Below are 19,339 nucleotides of genomic sequence, written 5' to 3' on the forward strand. Positions count from 1 at the left end.
CAGCTACTTCTTGCTGTGTTTTTTTAAAATCTGGTTTCCATGAGCTTTGAAATTTTAATAGTACCCACTTGACTCTACCCCATGATGAATTCATTCAAAAGCTTCTCCAAAAGAACCTTTCTCAACATCTTGTTTGACCTTGTCTTTATGAACTTAAGTCAACTTTTCTGAGTCTTGGTTTCATCAACATAAAATACGGACAATCAAATACAAAACACCAGATAGTAATAAATTTTAAATTAGAAAAATACAGGTGAAAGCAGGAGCCTATCTGAAATACTGTCCTTGCCTTAAACCTGAATGAAAAGACTTAGTGTTGGATCTTGACCCCAAGATGCTCTATACTGAAGGAGTGTGAAGATTAGACATATCTTCTCCAAGGAAAAGAATGAAATGAAGAGGACAATGGGGAGGAGATAACATGATCTCTCTGTTGTAAGAGTCCTCTAATGGTAACCAGTGCAGATCTGGTTAGTTTCCCTTAGCTCTTTTTATTAATATTTATTTTTTAGTTTTAGGTGGACACAATATCTTTATTTTACATTTATGTGGTTCTGAGGATCGAACCCAGTGCCTCACGCATGCCAGGGGAGTGTACTGCCACTGAGCCACAACCCCAGCCCCCTCCCTTAGCTCTTAAACCTTTTTTTTTAAAAAAATATTTATTTATTTAAGTTCTCGGCGGACACATCATCTTTGTTTGTATGTGGTGCTGAGGATCGAACCTGGGCCGCACGCATGCCAGGCGAGCGCGCTACTGCTTGAGCCACATCCCCAGCCCTTAAACCTTACTCCAGCCTCTCATCTCTCCCTCTGAGTTATTCACTTGGTTAGAAATGTTGACCTTGCTGGATGAAGGGACACCACTCTTGCAGTGGAGAAAAAGAGGAAAGGCCCTGAAATCATTAGTGCTTTCATTGCAAAAAAAGGCATTTTGGACTGCAAGGACAGCATCTAAAACAGCATAATATGGGATGATGGATTGAGCCCAGTTGTGCTAAGTTATATGCATTATACCTTCTTTTAACCCATTATTTATAATTTCCAATTTATTTATGAATTATTTCACTTGATTAAATATTACATGTTAGGACATATTTCAGTTCCCCCCATATATGCCAAAATAGTGACTAAGGAAATAAGTGAACAATGTTTAATTACCGTTTACACATGTACTGTAATACATATTATCATTTTGATTAAAAGTAAGACTTGGAGTTATGAAAAAGAATCACAAGTGAGGAAATCTAGAACAAGAAGTGATACACCAAATAATTACAGAAACCAACCTCAGTAATACAGATGTCTATTTTATTAAAAAAGTTACAAACAGGTGGACTGCAGGGTCGTCTTACAAAATGACAAGAATGAAATCTATTGGAAAAATTTACTTTTACAAATCTTTATAGGTAATTGTTCAATGTTTGTACTTGTTATTCGAGATTTTACCTTTCACCGATAAAGTTACAGTACATTAGATCCATGATAATAGGTTACATGATTTTATTAGCAGAGCCCTACTGCAGTGATTTGAACAACTCCTAAACAGATGCCATAGTAAAGACAAGACATATATTGCATTTAATATTAATTTATTATCCTAATAAGCAACATGCAATCTATTGAGGAAGCTAAAATAACTTTTGGTCCCTTTTCTTAAAATGTGCTGGAGAAACCACCTTTAAAATCACTTTCCCCTGATTCCTGTGATCCTAAGTGAATTCAAGTTAAATTTGTAGCTGAGGTCAATGACAATGAACACTTTAACAGAGAGAGATAGGGTTGGGGAGCAGGGTAGGGAACAATATCCATAGGAAAGAAACACTGTATAAAAATCAATAATCTGCAGAAAATTTAATTCATCATGAATTATTTGATTCCTTTAGAATTTCACAAAGTTAATAAGAATAAATCATGATCACTTAACCTACTTTGAAATGAGCGTTTGGTTTTAAATTTGGTATTAAAGTGCAAACTTAAATTGTATTCATTTCAAGCAGTTTATAGTAAAAACAATGTTTCAATTGCTTCTATACTTAAAATTTCATAAGAAAATTCAAAATTTAAGAGCAAGCGTTCACTTTGGGGGAATTTGATCAGGAATCAAATGCAACACGATTTAAAAAAAGGAAATCAAAGTTTAATCAATTTCTACTCAATAATTAATGGTCATGCTGACCAATAAATCACATGAATACAGATATCACTGTATTTGAACATCACACACAATATAAATTTAAAATTGCCACACCCTTCCATAAACTGTCACTGCATATATTAGAGCTTTCCTTGACAAAGTTATTGAGCGGTTATTATAGATCAAAAGTATAGTTTTGGTTTTGTTTTGTTTTATTTAGAAGCATGTTCAAATGACTAAAGCTGGGCTCCTAAAATCGAGAACTTTGGTGCAGTAGGTGAGCTGCAGTTACTAACTTCTGCAAATTAAAAGCACACAAATAAAACCAAATAAAATCCAACAGCAAAATACTGTCAACCTTACACAACTGAAAAATCTTTGCTATGAAAAGCACTCGTTGATGTTAAAACTGAACCAAAAAAAAAAAATCACTCTTTAAATTTCCTTTCTGCTTCTATACCTGTGTTACTGTTAAAATGTTCAAGTATTCAGACAAAATGTGCTGATTAGGTAAACAACATGGAAGGCAATGGCTATTAGAAAGCACATTTGCAAAAATAAAAAATAGCCCAGAGACTTGGTGCTATTCTCCCTCCTGTTACACAGATTTTGTCTCTACTACGAACATGCTTCTTGAGAAATAACTAAAAAGCAATCGTGATAGTGCAAGAAAACTTTAACAAATATTGCTTTAAACTATTATTCAGAAAGACAAATATTAGGAACTAGAAAGTGTATATGATTTTATTTGAATTCAATTTTACATGTGCAGAAGTCTACTAGATGTCAATTACAAGCCTGACAGGCAAAGCTGAGCTATCTCTGTTTAGATATACAATTAATTTACCATGGATACAATATCCCTTTTCAAAGGCATTGCTAAGTAGGTCATAACTAAATTTAGAACTTCACAGAAAGGAAAATGTTACTGCCGCAATTCGATGCTGTAAATGAGATTAACACATGTGAAAACCTAATGGAATCGAAAGCTTAACTCTCCAACTAAATGTTCTATAGTCAATTTCCAATAGCAATAGTAACTTTTCAGAATATGTTAATTACAAAAACACAGCACAAACTGCACTTGAGGAAAAGGGATATTTCATCCATACAGGTAAAATGTGATCTTTAGTTTCTTTTTACAACACTGCCACACGTAAACAAAGTCTCAAAGTATTAACCAACCATTTGAAGGAGAAAGATTTTACAAATAGGATGAAGCACTGGTACGAGGTAATATACAGAAGTAACCATTTGTTTAAGGCTCAATTTTTTTCTCCATTATAACTTTCTTTTAAAAGGCATTGAGTAGGTAATACTGAGTTTGAGTATTTAATAAATACAACTTGAGAAACTGATTAAAGAAATCAATGAAAATATTAAAAATTAACCCTTGCATATTAGCCATCAATAAGAACTTAGAAAGCTATAAAAGGACTGATTGATAAAGAACAGATTTTTAAACGTATGGTAAACGTGCTAAGCATTCTTGTTTAAGGTCATTGGATCTTGAAGGCCAAAGACCTTATGCACTTAATTAGATGTATGGCAACATGCTGTAATAGAGACAGGTTTACCAAGGCTCAGTTCTGCAACCCAGGTTGTAAAGTTCTCCAAAGCAGCATCTGTGCAAATTTCCTCTGAGTTTTATCTGCAATTAAGATAAAAATGTCATAAAAATATAGAAATACAGATTATAGTTTAAAAAACTGGAAACAGAAGCAGTAACAAGAGTAAGAATCCTCAGGTGGACTTTCACTGTTTTCTCCATCAGTTTGAGTAAAAAAGCAATTTTCTATGGCCCCAAAATGTCATTAAAAAGTAGAAGCACAGTATTGATGCACTGGATATCACATACTGTGTCTGTGTAACTACTCCAGTTGATTTTTAAAAATTTTATTAGACTTTATATTTATGCAATATTAATGTTTCTTACTAGTTTAAACCATCTTAGAGTATAAATGTGGAAAGTGGTGCTTCTACTTTGAACTTGATACCTTCATATTTTAACTGGGAATGCTATTAGAATTAAATGCATATTAATTATGAGTAAACTTGACAATGATAGATTTTTCCAATTTAATTTTTTGGTAATTTTTCCCATTCATTTAATTTTATTGAGACAAACTGACACTTTAAAAACTTTCACCATAAAGTGTTAATTACATTGCATTCTGGGATATCAGAAAGCTTTTTTGGCAATTTAAAATTAAAAAAATATGATTCAAACAGTTTAGATATTGAGCACCTACTAGGTACCCTAGTTTGAGCTAAACGCAAGGTGACAGCAGCAGTTCACATTTCCCACTATAGTATGCCTTTTTTCGAACATCCTCCCAAACATAAGGACCTATATGACTGGGATTCCTCAGTCTCTGCTATTATAGTTAATAGATTTCTGCCCTTCCATTTAATATTGTGGAGGGGGGGGGAATCTATCATTCAGACAGATACAATGTCCTTCAGCTGTGCTGAATCACCAACTAGCTTCTAGGGGAATGGAATTATGTTTGTTTTTTAAACATAGGAGATAAAAAATGTTATCATAAAGCCAGAAATAAAAGAATAGCAACTAGGAAAGAATGCCAAGTGAAAACAGTGGAAGCTCTGGAAGGGTTCTACCAACGTTTATAAATGCATAATTTCAATTTTATTTGACAGCTGTACTTCTGTAGTGTTCAAAGGGCCTGATAGAATGCTTTATTAGTAGCTGTATCATAAACATGATTACTTTTGAAGAAGGTAGCTCCAATCATTATTGAGATTCTGCCACCTAAACACATTAGAAAAAAGACAGAACAAAATCCTCCTTCATAGAAAATATCATAGAAACAGTTTTTCTAATTAAAATTAAGAATTTTTTGCATTAAAGTTAATTGTTAATTAAGACATGGGTTATTTAAGTCCAGTTTCCTCATTATTAAAACAGTGATAAAAATACTTTTCTCTCAGGGTTGTTGTAACATGATATATGAAAGTACTTTATAAAATGACTGTACAAATGTCATGTATTATTTTCATTTCTTAAGTATTATAAATGTCTAGAAGACCAGGATTGTGTCTTTGATATCCAGACTAATAACGTATGTATTTTTTTATTCTACTTTGAATTTTTATACCTATTTAAACAAAACAATATTTCATTACATATACATCTCCTTATGAAGAATTTTTAGGAATTCAGACTACCTGCAATTAATTTAAATTATTAAATTCACTGTAAATTTGAATCCACATTTTCCAAAATAAACAATTACAGAAAGTTTGAGATTTTCAAATGTTTGTGTCTCTTAAATATTAAAGACTTATAAAATGTTTAGGTTTTCTCTGAAATCAAACTAAGAAAGCAGTTACTATTTATATCTAACCCAAATCAACATTAATAATACAAACCAGCTTACTGACCATAATATATATTAAATAAAAGTTTATATATTCACCACTTCCCACCTCACAAAAGCCTGGTTAACATTTGGTTCATCTGCATTTCACAAAATGACAATAATCCAATTAAATGTTCATATAGATAAATGCTGAGTCATATTCAACATATTAACATTAGATATACCTTTAAACAAAGTATTAATGCTGGCTACTTTTCAAAAGAGTAATATAATTCTGTGCAGTAATAAATCCTGAAGCAAAATCTTGCATTAAGCAAAAAGGACAGTGTCTCTCAGTTTAGAACTTCACAAAAGGCAGAATGTAAATATTCTTGCTCCACAGTGACAGCAAAATTTTTAGTGTATTAACACTCTTATTCATTTAAAAAGGAAAACATCCCAGAAGCTTAAAAGCAGCTGGTCAAATTAGTACTTTTTTAACTGACAGGACACTAGACACATTGCAAAGGTGTAATGCTGCTTTCAATATAGAACAGATTATCCTTGTCCTCGCTCTCAAGTTTCCAGTAAGACACCCAACAAATCTTAACTCTGGAGGCTTCTGCTCAAACACTTGCTTAATTGATTGTTTTTATTTTGTACTCTTTTACAAGTTTTTATTTAAAAAATAAAAAATTGAAACCAATCAAACAATAGTCCAAACCTTTTGCTCAGTAAATTGTGAAATACAGTCTCCTGAGTGGGGTAAATTGGTACACAAGAGTACCAAACAGAACTGAAAGAACAGAGATCATTATTTATGTCAGCCAGAAGAAAAAGAGAGATTCTTGACTCAAGACTAACTCATCATTTCACGAGGCAGCAGAATGCCTGGGATGTTAACAAAGGCTCCTGAAAGGCTTAGCAGTTAGTGAATGTCTTTTTTGCTTAACTGGATTTACCATTTCTCAATACAATGGTATTTACTAGCATTCTTTCTCTCTCCTTTTTTTTTTTTTAGCAAATATAAATGTGCAATCATAGTCATTTTTCTTTTTTCTCTCCTTTGAGAAACATGATATTCTGGGGATTTAACCAAAGAATTTTTTTAAAAATGAATTTTCCTTCATTTTTTACTTGGCATTTTCATATCCAAGTTAAATATTATTTGTATTAGTGAAATACCAGGCTGACATTATGTTATCTGACAGATGTTACTTTTTTTTTTTTTTTGGTATTGGGAATTGAACCCAGGGTCTAGCTTTACCACCGAGTTACATTCCTGGTCCTTTTTTTTTTTTTTTTAGACAGGGTTTCCCTAAATTACAGAGACTGCTCTCAAACTTGAGAGCCTCCTGCCTTAGCCTCCTGAGTCACTGGGATTACAGGTAAGTGCCCCCCCATGCCTAGTCTAGAGGTTACATTTTAAAAAATATTTTATGTTTCATTTCTCTATCCTAATTTTCCTGATACTTATGATATGAATGGAGGTGGAATCCTGCTTGAAAGGATGCATACACCCAAAATATTTATGATAAACCCAGGGTAGAAGGGAATAGTTATTTTCCTTATGTCTTAGACTTAAAACTCCCAAAAGTTTAACATGAAGGATTTAATTCTGAGATTTCAAGTAGTGAAACCAGGTCCGTGATAATAAACAGTAGTGTGATCCAATCCCACTTGCTAACTGAATCAGACCTGGTAAGGTACTGCTCCCCTCAACTGTATTTTGTTGATTTGAGCCTTGCCAACTTGCCCAGGCCGGCCTAGAACCTGCCATCCTCAGTAGTAGGATTACAGAGGTGTGCCACCACACCCAGCTTAAATCGCACTTTCTGAATGTGATATTCCTAACACCGTGGCTAATCAAAGTAATTTGGGAGTATGTTTTTGATTGGAAAAGTTTTCCCAACAGCTGACAAGACTTCAATTTTTCTTAGTGACATTATCTTCTGAATTATAGAATTCCACTGAGAAGTAATCCCATGAGGAGAATATTCCCTGTAGCATGGCTAGAACACTTCCTCGGTGGCAATTCTCCAATTTCATGATGCAATTTTTGTTAATTCTACTGATGGTTCATTCTAAGCCAGAGAGGTAATGGAGTAAAACTCAATGGCTCATATGCATTTCATTCTGCAATAAAAGCCTAATCTTGAGGTTAAAAGGAAGCAATTAAAGAGGGAACAAATATACAAAGAGTCATTCTAATCACCAGACACCTTCACACCCAGAGCAGGTCGAACTAGACACTGTCCACTATGAATAGTCTCAAACCATGAACCCTGTGGGGATCAATGCAGGTCTGGGAGAATGAGAGGTGGCAGAGAGGTCAAAGCAACTCTGTTCTTCCCTTTTACCCCAGACCCACGCTAGGCCTTCATGGTACATACTATTCCAAAGCATGCTTCTTTCTCCACTCAGTTCTTCCACTCCATTCTGGCTCACCATGTGAACTGGATGACAGATGAGAATTTTAAATAAGCCATTTCTCCCACTTGAAGTGATACACAGAATAGAACCGGAGAAGAAAAAAAGGGAAGTATCCAACCAAACTCCCTACTACAACAGAATTCTACTTGTGTTTTACCGATATAATATTTAACTTGGATATGAAAATGCCAGCATTTTAAAGCAAACAATGATTTAATCTTGAGGATTTTCCCCTCACATTTGCTAAATTCTCAACACACTGTATCTAATGAAAAGCTGGAAAAAAAAGGTTAGAAACCTTTCTGATTCTACCTTTTTCATTCATTAAAAAAATCCTGAAAATGCTTATTAATTCCACTGTATTTAGAAAAAAGTTCCACTGGGCACTGTGGTACACACCTGCAATCCCAGTGATTCCAAAGGCTCAGGCAAAAGGATGGCAAGTTCGAGGCTAGCCTTAGCAACTTAGTGAAACTGGTTGTCAAAAGAAAAAAATAAAAAGGACTGGGAATTTAGCTCAGGGGTAGAGTGCTTCTAGGTTTAAATTCCTGGCACAAAAAAAAAAAAAAAAAATGAAAGAAAAGAAAAAGAAAAAAGTCCAGCTGAACTAAAATGGCATTTGTAGATTGTTCAGCCTTTTAGGAGCCTTTGTTAACATCCCAGGAATTCTGCAGCCACGTGAAATGATGAGCTAGTCTTGAATCAAGAATCTCCCTTTTTCTTCAGGCTGACATATATAATGAACTGGAGCTGACATAAATAATGATCTTTGTTCTTTCAGTTTGCTTCCTGGTGTTTGGTACTCTTATGCACCATTTACTCTATTAGAAGAACCAGTTCCATTAATACATGGGAAAATGGATAAAATCTTGCAGAAGACCTTCAAATTGTAGTAAAGAACACCTTTTTCCTCATTTTATTTCTTTATAACTTTCATCAATACCGGGCTGACTCATAGGAATCTTTCAAAACCTGTCTTTAAAAAACTATATTTGACAAAAACATATACTAAATTGTCCATTTAAAGGATAACTTTAATGCACTTCTCCCTTATTTTAAGATATTATCATGCTACTTCTTCAAATGCCTTTTGTTTGGAAATAACTCTATCCCACATCCCCTCAAATCCTACCCCTTTCCTAAGACCTCACTCAGATGCTACCACTCCTGAGCTCCTTTAACTCTGTGGTTCTTAATCAGGGGTGATTCTACTATAGGGGGACATTAGGCAATTTCTGGAGATATTCTTATTTTTCACAGCCAGGAGCCTGGGGGGATGCTATCTCTATCTAGTGGGTAGATGCCAAGGATGCTGCTAAACATCTGACAATGCAGAAGACAGGCTCACATAACAAAGAGCCCAGAATGTTGAGACTGCTTTCTACTTGCTCTGAATTCCTATAGCACTGTGATTTACTTCTTTCATATTATGAGATTATTCGTCCATCCTTCTCAATAACAATGTGCTAAAAAACCAGACTGCCTATTACGTACACCAGTATGGAGAAGCTACGATGTAGTGAATACAACAAGAGAGTTGCAATGACCTGGGTTTATATTATACTGCAGCTGTACAGTAAAAGATGTCTTTCAAAGCATTTGATGGTACCCCCCCCCTCAAGTCAGTAAAGAAATCAGAATAATGACTGTGTATAAAAAATCTGGTCATGCTTCCAAACTTCCACTAAAATGTCTGCCAATGTGAGGGTAAAAATCGAGGAAATAATCCTTGGAGGCATGAAGATAAAGAGGAGTTGGGCAAGAGATCCATAATGCAAATTAAAAGGTGGTAAGAAATAAATGTGAGGAATTATCAGGAACAATTCTTAGAGCATTAAAATAGATTTTCCCTTTCAGTTAAACGCAACAGATTAACAACAATGATCCCAGTCTGTTTTACATGCTATTATTTCTAACTTAGACAAGGCACTCCTCTAAATATGAAGGACAAACATCTCTCAAATTACCTTTGCCTGTCAAAGTTTGATCTTTAATCTAGATTTGGGACTGACAGACTTCATAGCTTCATGACTCACAAGCTACAAGATTTGAAATCATTAGCTTATTTTTTAAAGGTGAATCGTGAGCAAGAATAATCACAAACTTTACTAGCCTCAGATTACTGATTCCAACACATAGCAGTCCAGTCTTATTTGACACTGGAAAAAATCTGCATATGATAGACTTTGTTCTAATAAAAGATTTTATTCAGGGAGTTCCCTTCCAATATTTTCAGAAATTCAGCTGATTAGACATTTTATTTCAAAGTCTATACCTTCATTCATGTATTGCTCTGATAAAAACAAAGCCATGCAACAAACCACACAGGGAACTTGACCTATCAGTCGAAAAATGAGTAATTATTAGTATTAATAATTTCTGATTTTTAGTACTTTTTTTGAGACAGTGTCTCATATTTGCCCAGGCTGACCTCAAACTTGCCATCTTCCTGCCTCAGCATCTATTAAGTAACTGGGATTACAGGCATGCACCATCATGCCTGGGTTGATATTTCCTATGATAATTAATAAGAAATATAAAAATAATTGGCTAGAGTTTAAAAAAATCCCTATGTATGCATCCCTGGAGGTAATCAAATGGAAAAATAGTCACATCACAAAACTGCAAAATGAAATAAGATCAAATAATTCAGAATAAAAAAGGTTTAAAAGCTTTAGAAATTATTAATTTGCCAACTAGCTAACAATGGCCCTCTATAAGAATATTGTTATTCCATTTACCTTCTATAGCTGTCTACATTCATGATGAGAAAAAACTGGCAGAATTTAGTGAGATTTGATCAATTTTTTATAAAGATGATAAAACTAAAACAAAACGTATATAGTAATGTCCTCTGTCCAGTTAATGGTGTCAGTTAGAGAAAAGAGCATAATGGTAAAGATGCAGTCACCACATAGAACTTGTTGAAACCTGAAGCTGGCTTACAATTTAAAAAGAGAGACTACAGAAGCAATAGCATGGGACTCAACTGCCTACGTGTCTGTCCCCTCCTGAAATAACTATACTGCAAGTGTGACACTATCAACAAAAATTAGACTACAGTTGAACAGTGACTTTATAAAAATAATAGATGTGCCTAGATAGAAGAAAATAAATGAGTTTGCAACATATTCTGGTATGCTAAAAGCTGATGAGTGAAAGCATTTTGAATGAAGCACTGTTGTCATCCTTCATTTTCAAAGATGACACTACCTGACAGTAGACCTTGTCTACAAAGATAAATTAGGGACCGTTAGTCTTTTCTCCCGGGAGCACATATGAAGCCAGACCTTTGATTAGGAATCATCTCTGCAATCTGAAATGCCTGTTGCCATTTGCAAAACTGCCTCCTAGACTCGAGGTCAGCCTTGGCTCAGAAAGATCAATTTCATTCCTGATATTATTGGGCTAGTCTGGCATTTGCTGTGGTTTCTCAGTCATCCACGATATTGTTTGTTTTTATCTTATTATCTAAGTGTTACTGTCTAAGTGAGATCATTTGCTCCATTAAAATCAAGACTAAAAATACTAAAATATGAATAAAATAATTTCATTTTAAGTGCTAAGTTTTATATAATCTTACTTTTTCAAAACTTGTTTCATTAAAAACAACCTTTAGCACTTAACTCAATGAAAGGTATAAAGATTTATTTTTCTTATTAATTCCATTAATTATTAATTGGGACAGCACCTTCTAACACATCACAAATGATTTAACCAGATTCTCGTTTGGACCATATATTCATAATGAAGTCAATGTATATTGTGGCATTATAATTTGTTATCATCACAGGTCACTTAAATTCCTCAAGTGCAAGGTACGGATGAACTTGATTAAATAATCATCCTGTTAAATCAAGCACTTTGGTGATGGTAAATTGATGGCTTCAATTAAAGCAACTCTCTTGTCTGGAGTATAATAGCATAAATGCATAGGAAACATCACAAAACTAATCATATTCTGAATGTTCTCCAGTGTATTTTAGATGTTAAATCAGCAAAACAGGGTGAAGGTGTATTATCCTTTGACTTACCCCAAAGAAATGTTATTAATAAGGCCGAGAGGGAAGAACAGCAATTCACTTTAAAAAATAAATCTTTTAAAAAATATTTTTAGTTGTAGATAGACACAATACCTTTATTTTGTTTATTTAGTTTTTTTATGTGGTGCTAAGAATTGAACCCAGTGCCTCATACACACTAGGCAAGTGCTCCACTACTGAGTCACAACCCCAGCCCCCCAAAAATAAATCTTAAAGGTGGGAATATTAGGCATTTTTTTACCTTTGTTTTGTCTATCTGCATTTTTTAGGCTTTCTGCATTGAATATTGACTATTTTATGTTGAAGAAAACGCCATCTTAAAAATAAAGAAATTTAAGGTAGTATCCTATGTACTACCGTTAACCAGATTTTTGTTATACTTCATCAAAAAAAACCAAAACACTACCTAGTTTATACAGTTTCATTAACAACTAACCTGCTCGGTATGGCCATGATTGAGGTTATCTTTTTACTGGACAACACAAGTTGTACAACACTGATCTTGCTTCTCGGGCAGTGATGAATAGTTCATTTGCCTGACGATCTCAGCAAAAAGTTCATCCACCATTGATTTACTTTTTGCCGATGTCTCCATGAAAGGGCAGCCCCATTCTTGAGCCAGAGCTCTGCCTTCTGAAGACATAACCTCTCTTTCTGGTTCCAGATCCACTTTGTTTCCTACTAGGATTAGTGGGACTTTTTCATATCTTTTCACTCTGACAATCTGATCTCTCATTGGCTTGATATCCTATTCAAAGAATCACAAAGAGAAAGAAAAATTATGTGTTTGCATAACAGAGGCATTATAGTATCACAAAAGTCATCCCTCCATAAGTACATAAAGCTGAATCCAAAATAAAATCACACACCCCAATAAAGAAAACATCATTTTTTTTTCCCATGAAGTAGATAATTTCTATAGGCCCTGCTAAATGCAGGTTGTGCACTAACCTTAAAACTTATATTATCACTTCTCCCACCTTCAGTCTATACTGATTAAAAAATCAAGTTTCCAAACATGATTAATCCATTCATACATGAGGATGTTTGGCCATCTCCCTAAACCTGCCTGCTTGTCATCGCTCCCTGTAACACCTGTTATCCAAGCACAGGATTGCAGCACTCATGCATTCCTAGCCATTTAGCAAGAGGGCTTGAGAGAAAGTTTTTTAGGTGGGAACAAAAAATACTTTGTAATGCCTAGAAGAACAGTTTTTAAAACAGATTAATACACTCAAATTGAATAGTATGTCTTTATTACAATAAAATCAAACACCTTAAAATATACTTAAGTACAGTAGAAAATATTGTCATGGTGATCACCACTGAAGAAGGATAATGTAGGGGGAATCTGGGCGGGAAGAAGTCATACTTCTCTTTGCCTATGTTTGTTTTTACTACTTGATTTTTTTCCCTTCCTGTACTACTTTTCTTGAGTAATTACAATTAATTACAGAAGAAAAGAGTCTTAACAATTTTCCAGTAGCAATAATTTTGGGGGAAGGTGTATCAACTTAAGACAATATTATAGATTTAACTCTAGCATTACAATTTTTGTGATTTTCCTTTCCTTCTTTTTTTTGAAAATGATGGTTGAATTTATTGTATATACATTAGAAAATAGTCATTTAAGGGACATAAGTCATAGTAACAGCCAAGTTCAAATTTGCTGTTTGTGATTTGCCTTAAATATAAATGTGTATTTGATTTGAATAGTTACAAACAGAAAATTTGTGGGCGGGTCAAAGGGAAAACAAGGAATCCAAGAACATTTCTAAAAATTCAGAGTGATCTTATATTTGCAACAATTTGGTTTGATCCCATATCAATTCCGTCTTCAAGGTTAAACTTCTTTTCCCTTTGCCCTTACAGAACACAAGTTCAGCTGAGAATCCAAACTTACGGCATTTGGGCTCAAGAGTATAAGTCTCCCTGTTGAAATAATGCTACAGGTTTATACTGCCTATTTATGTGTATAACAGAAGAGGATATAATGGAAATCTTGTGAAACAACCTTCAAAAGACTCCCAGTCTCAAGAGGGTCAGCTGAAAGAATAACAAATCTCCTGAGAAGCCTTTAGAAAGAAAATGTCTGTCAAATAGCACCTTTAGTACTTTGGTACTTTTGGGGGGAAAAATGCTTTATGCTACTTTTGTCTGGAATTTAATCCTACATAAAATGAATTTTAGTTTGGTCCCAAAAGCTTTCATTCATTTACTTCAAAGTCATCTTTTAAAAATAATCTCTGAAGTTGCTATAGGAGGGTACTGGAAAAACTCACGATAGTACTTTAACTTAAAATACTAAAGAATGTGAAATTAACACATTGCATAGGCTAAAGCACTTAAAGTCTCTCAAGTAAGCAACACTAAGTGCATACCTTAAATGCAGAAAAAATATCCATTTCCTAAATCAATGGAGGTCAATATAATGGGTCAATATGAGGTTATTTATTTTCAAAGAATAAATAGCAACATTTATTGCATATCTTAAAATAACATTAAATCTTCATTCTGTCTCCCAGTGAAGGACAGGACAGATTTTCCTAAGAAATTGGACCACATCCAGTTTGGCTACCCTGCTGGGGTAAGAAATCTGCACTTGTTCACTGTTTCCAGACTCACATATTTTCTATAAATATAGGATATGATACCAGAAATAATCTGGATCAAATGTAGAAAAGGAGAGTCATTCTTGATTTCTAGTGGTTATTAATTCTAGGTACTAGCCATTCCCATGGGTAACTTCCCTTCCTACTACATGCCCCCAAGTAAGTAAATAAGTAAGTAAAATGCCTAGAAGGCAGGTCTTGAGTTCTTCATCTTGCAGCACTAAGATTTATGACTGTAGTTGAGAAACTTGGGAGAGAACAGAGAGGGGGGTGGGAGAGGAAAGCAGACCCAGGACTTATCTATTCAAGAGATAATGGGCTCCAAATAATTTTTTCCTTTCAAAGCTGTCTATTTACCCAAGATTATCTGTTAGATGTTGTTCCGTGAGTAGGTTAATCAATACTTGTTGAATTGAATAAGCAACTTCAGAAGGTTATATTCCAGGTTAAACAAATTCAGACCGATATATCTCATTTTCATTTTCTTTTCTTTAAAAATAACTTTAACATATTTGTTGACGCTCGTTACTTTAGCACTGTCTATACAAACCACCCGATACTTTGATACTTTTCCATGTCCAACTTTGAAAAGGAAAACACAGTCATTAACGCACGGTTCAAGCAAATCAAAAGTCAACGTAGAATTACCACACCCCCTTCTAACAAATTACAAGACTCGGTTAGGTTACCTGGAAAGACTGTTGATTAACCAGACTATAAACCAGGATGAAACCTTGGCCGTTTTTGATGTAGAGATCTCTCATGGAGGCAAACTGCTCCGTTCCTGCGGTGTCCAGAATTTCCAGCACGGAGGGGGAAGAGTCCACTTCGATCTCTTTGCGGTAGAAATCTTCAATGGTGGGGTCATATTTCTCAATGAAAGTCCCGGTGACAAACTGCACAGTAAGGGCAGATTTGCCAACCCCTCCGCTCCCTAACACCACTACCTTGTATTCCCTCATGAGTCTCACCTTCTCTAACTCCTACCAGAGTAGGGAAAAGAACACCCCGCTAGCTGCGCTGCGGCTAGCCTAGGCGGAAGGTGGGCGGAAATCTGCGAACTGGGGAGGAGAGTGCGGAGAAGCAGAGGGCCCGACCGGGGAAGAAGAGGAAGTTAAAGGAGGGGGAGGGGAAAGAGCGGAGTGTCGGGTGGGTGGGGATGGGATGGTAATGCCCTTCCTATAGGAAGTGGAGCCCAGGCAGGGGGCGTGGGGAGGAGGGCGAGCCTCCGAGTAGCCCAGCGAGGGTGGGGAGACGGAGCACGCCCCCAGGAGGGCAGGGGTGGGGGCCGAGGAAAGGGCGTCCGAGGAGGAGCCCGCAGACAGGGGTTGCCCGGCACCCCTCCCCCGCCCTTCACACAAAGGGGCCCAGGGACCCCGCTTCCTGCTTGCGCCACGGAGTCGGTCCAGGCCTGCGGGCTCCGCTCCAGTCACCGCCGCCGGGGCGGGTCTGTGGGCCCAGGCTCCAGCGGGGGTCGTCGGCCTGTGAAAGGAGAAAGGCGCACGTTACCCGCCTGACCCCTGCCCCAAGCCGGCGGCCCTGGCTGCCATCTCTCCCAGCTCCCACTCAGAACAGGCTGCCGCTGCAGCTGCAGCCGCAGCCGCCACCGCTTACCCAGCTGTCCGCACCAACCCGGCTGCCTGGGAGGCTGTCAAGCCAAGGCCATGGCCACCCGCTGGCTCCTATGTCGGAGGGCCGCCCCAGCGCCGCTGCTCGTCAAGGGGAAAGGGGCGGGGGCCGTCCGGCGGCGGCGGCCGCAGGGACTCTAGGCGAACCCACCTCTTTTTTTTTCTCACCCCCCACCCCCCACCCCCAGCGTACACCCGGAAGGGTTTCCCTGACACACTGGCTGAGGTGCCCCAGTTCCCCCAGACTGGACGGGATCACTTCCGGTGGGGAAAGTCCCACCTCTCCGGGGCGAGCCGGGTGGCGCTGGGGCCGCGCCCTGCTGAGCGAGGCAGGCGGCCCAGACAGTTTCAGGTCCGGGCTAAGGCCTTGAGAAAGTGCCCCTCTGAGAACCTCCAGCGTTTCTACTTTCCCGCCCGCTGCTGCTGCTGACTGTCCCTCCCCTAAACCCGTTGAAGTCCCTTGGCTTCTCGGCCTCCACCAGCTGGGTCTGAGCACTCGATCCGCTTCTTGGCCCGGCGAGGACCGCCAGCTAATAATCTAGCAATCGGGAGAACGTCAAACATCCCTGGACTAAAAGTTGCAGGAAAAAGAAAACAGCTCAGGAAGTTTATTATCTTTGCTGGTATTTCTTCCCACTTGATCTTTTTCTCAGACATGTATACAGACTGCCTTTAGACTTGGCTTTGGCGCTTATTTCATATGTGGTGTGTTTTACTTAGCTGTGCCTGGCAATTAAATATACACTGTACTTTTATTATCCAGCAAATCTGCCTTGACTCCGCTAGCAAATACCAAAGCCACTCCTCTTTTTAAAAATACCAAGACTCAAAAACAAAAGCATTAGACTTTCTACACGGTTTTGTTCCCATTTGATTTGAACCACTACACAGCAGAAAAAGGTGACCAATATTTAAGGAAGAGTTGATTGGACATGGTCTAGGCCTGTGGACTACTTTCATTTAATTTTTGATTATCTGCATGTATAATATTTTGCATGGTTGGCTCTTCCACTTTAAAGTTTTGTTTTAAAGGCCATCTTTCTTAGCCACTAAAATTCAAAAAACAATAACTCTAGAGTTAACACTAAGTTTCCATTTTTAGATAAAATTGTTACTTCTTACATATTTTTCCCTCTGCTGACTTTCTACTTGTAAACTTTGTGTCAGTTCCACAGGCCCCAGGGTCAGAAGTCTAGGTTATATTTTAGGTATGTCACTCCATTTTTTAAAAATTCAAGTTCACCCAGAAACTGAGAGATTCGGTGGCTAACTTGGTGAAAATGACCCCTAATTTCCTTAGTTAAAAGCTGTAAGGGCTAAACTGTATGAATAGACATGTATACCCAATCCAAATTTTTAGACACTAGAAAACAGGCAAATCACAGTAGTGTGAGGTTCCACTGTCCCTCCTCAGTATCCCCCAATGCCACTTACAGAATTCAAAGGACAGTTTAGCTCAATTTCTCCACCGCCAGAAGCTGGTGCAATCTCTCCAGCGAAGTCCCCAGCACTGATTCTAGCTGTCCTGGTCCCTGCCTGATATCTGAGGCACTGCCCTCTGCTGGAAGAGCTTTGGTCTATGAATTATGACTCTCCCCATAGGTCACTGATCCTTCCACACGTGCTGTTGCTGATTTGGAGTTCTGCTGCTCATGTCCCTGACTAGCTGTCTCCAGACTGTCTGGTGGAATCCTCAGCCCTCCACCAGCCATTCTTGTAACTGAGTCTGGAAATTCCTCTTCTGATCCAGCTAATGTTGAGCAATCATATCAAGTCTCTGCTCTTTTACTAAACTGGCACAACAGAAAGTTTTATTATTTATTTATTTTTGAAGTCGTCTCACCTGTTGGCAACTCTAATATCGCCGAGTTGTTGCCTGTGTTTTGGAGAGAGTTCTTTGTTTTTCCATACAGTGAAAAATACTACTGCCCTCAGTTCAGAGTCCTGTTGAGTCCCTCTCACCAACTATAGGGTGGACAAATGTCACTCATACTCAGTCTGAAGAGGTTTTCTAAACTTTCTTAGAAGGTGTTAATTTCACCACTGATTAGGAAAGTCAGCAAATGGAAGTAAAAGTTCTTTAATTATTTTTTAAAACTATTTCACAAAATTGGATACTATGCAGCTATTTACATGGTAGATTGGTAAGTGCCAATATGAAAAGATGGCCAAGATATATAGATGACAAAGGCAAGATACTGAACAAATGTATGGTTGCTCTCATTTATATAAAATACATGCGTGCAGCTGGGTAGTAATCTTTGCAAATCAGAAGACTGAGGCAGGAGGATTGCAAGTTGGAGGCCAGCTTGGACAATTTAATAAGGCCCTCAACAACTTAGCAAGACTCTGTCTCAAAAAATAAATAAATAAAAAGGACTAGGGATATAGCCCTGAGTTTAATCCCCAAAAGTGTGTAATATAGCCATTCAAATCTGAAAAGAATTTTAAACAGCAATCAGGTTTTATTGGGGAAAAGGGAGTAAAGTAAATGTGTGTGTGTGTGTGTGTGTGTGTATTTGTAATATTTATAATATTTCTAAAGGAGAAACAAAAGAAAGTTGTTCATCACCACTTTACTGGGGATCCATGGACAGGTCTTCCCAATTTAAAAAACCTCCCTATTCCTGCCCACTCTTCTCAAACATCTCTATACTTAGAAAAGCATTTCTCATACATTATCTCAATTGGTCACAGTTGTTTGATAGTGTACTCTCATTAGGCAATGAGGGTAGAAAGACCAATTAGAAGAGTGTGGTTTGGCAGTTAAGAGGTAGGGCTCTGAAATACAGTGGAGGACATTTAAATAGCAGCCCTCCTACCTTCTAGCTGTGTGACCTCAATTAAGTGATTTCACAGGTCTGAGCCTCTCACCTGTAAAGGAGGATAAGAATTTAAGATGTGAATGTAATGAACCATTAAAAGTAAAGTGCTTAATTCAGTCCCCTGCACATTATGAAGCCTCAACACATTGCCAGCTATTTGGTTTTTATTTAAAAGATGTAATGAAGTGTTAGGGTTTTAAAAAATAGAGAACATGGGGAGGAAAACAAAACATTTAAAACCGAAATATCTCAAAATTACAGAAAAACAATTCAGTTCTTTCCAAAGATATATATTGTTAAGTTTCTGTGCTTCCTTTCTGAGGGAAAACATTATTTTC

General features: G+C 37.0%; 1 protein-coding gene across 2 annotated transcripts; it reads right to left on the bottom strand.

Annotated features, from left to right (window-relative positions):
• Positions 1-1,290: 1,290 nt before the first annotated feature.
• On the bottom strand, positions 1,291-17,684 carry Rap2c (RAP2C, member of RAS oncogene family). Of its 2 annotated transcripts, none has more exons than XM_071606175.1 (4): positions 17,611-17,684; positions 15,238-16,030; positions 12,373-12,684; positions 1,291-3,788 (listed from the first exon to the last, which is right to left on the bottom strand). In XM_071606175.1, exons 2-3 carry the CDS (start codon positions 15,508-15,510, stop codon positions 12,406-12,408), a joined length of 552 nt encoding a protein of 183 aa, XP_071462276.1. In that variant the 5' UTR covers positions 15,511-16,030; positions 17,611-17,684; the 3' UTR covers positions 1,291-3,788; positions 12,373-12,405. The 2 variants fall into 2 exon arrangements, with proteins under 2 accessions (XP_071462276.1, XP_027802793.1); XM_027946992.2 differs by lacking the exon at positions 17,611-17,684 and adding an exon at positions 16,163-16,329.
• Positions 17,685-19,339: the final 1,655 nt, after the last annotated feature.

The sequence above is a fragment of the Marmota flaviventris genome, chromosome X, assembly GCF_047511675.1.
Source record: "Marmota flaviventris isolate mMarFla1 chromosome X, mMarFla1.hap1, whole genome shotgun sequence".
Taxonomy (NCBI): domain Eukaryota; kingdom Metazoa; phylum Chordata; class Mammalia; order Rodentia; family Sciuridae; genus Marmota; species Marmota flaviventris.

Coding starts and splice junctions, on each gene's coding strand:
- Rap2c (XM_071606175.1), bottom strand. CDS start 15,510: ATGAGGGAATACAAGGTAGTGGTGTTAGGGAGCGGAGGGGTTGGCAAA. Junction 12,685..15,237: donor TTAATCAACAGTCTTTCCAG/GTAACCTAACCG, acceptor TTCTTTGAATAG/GATATCAAGCCAATGAGAGA.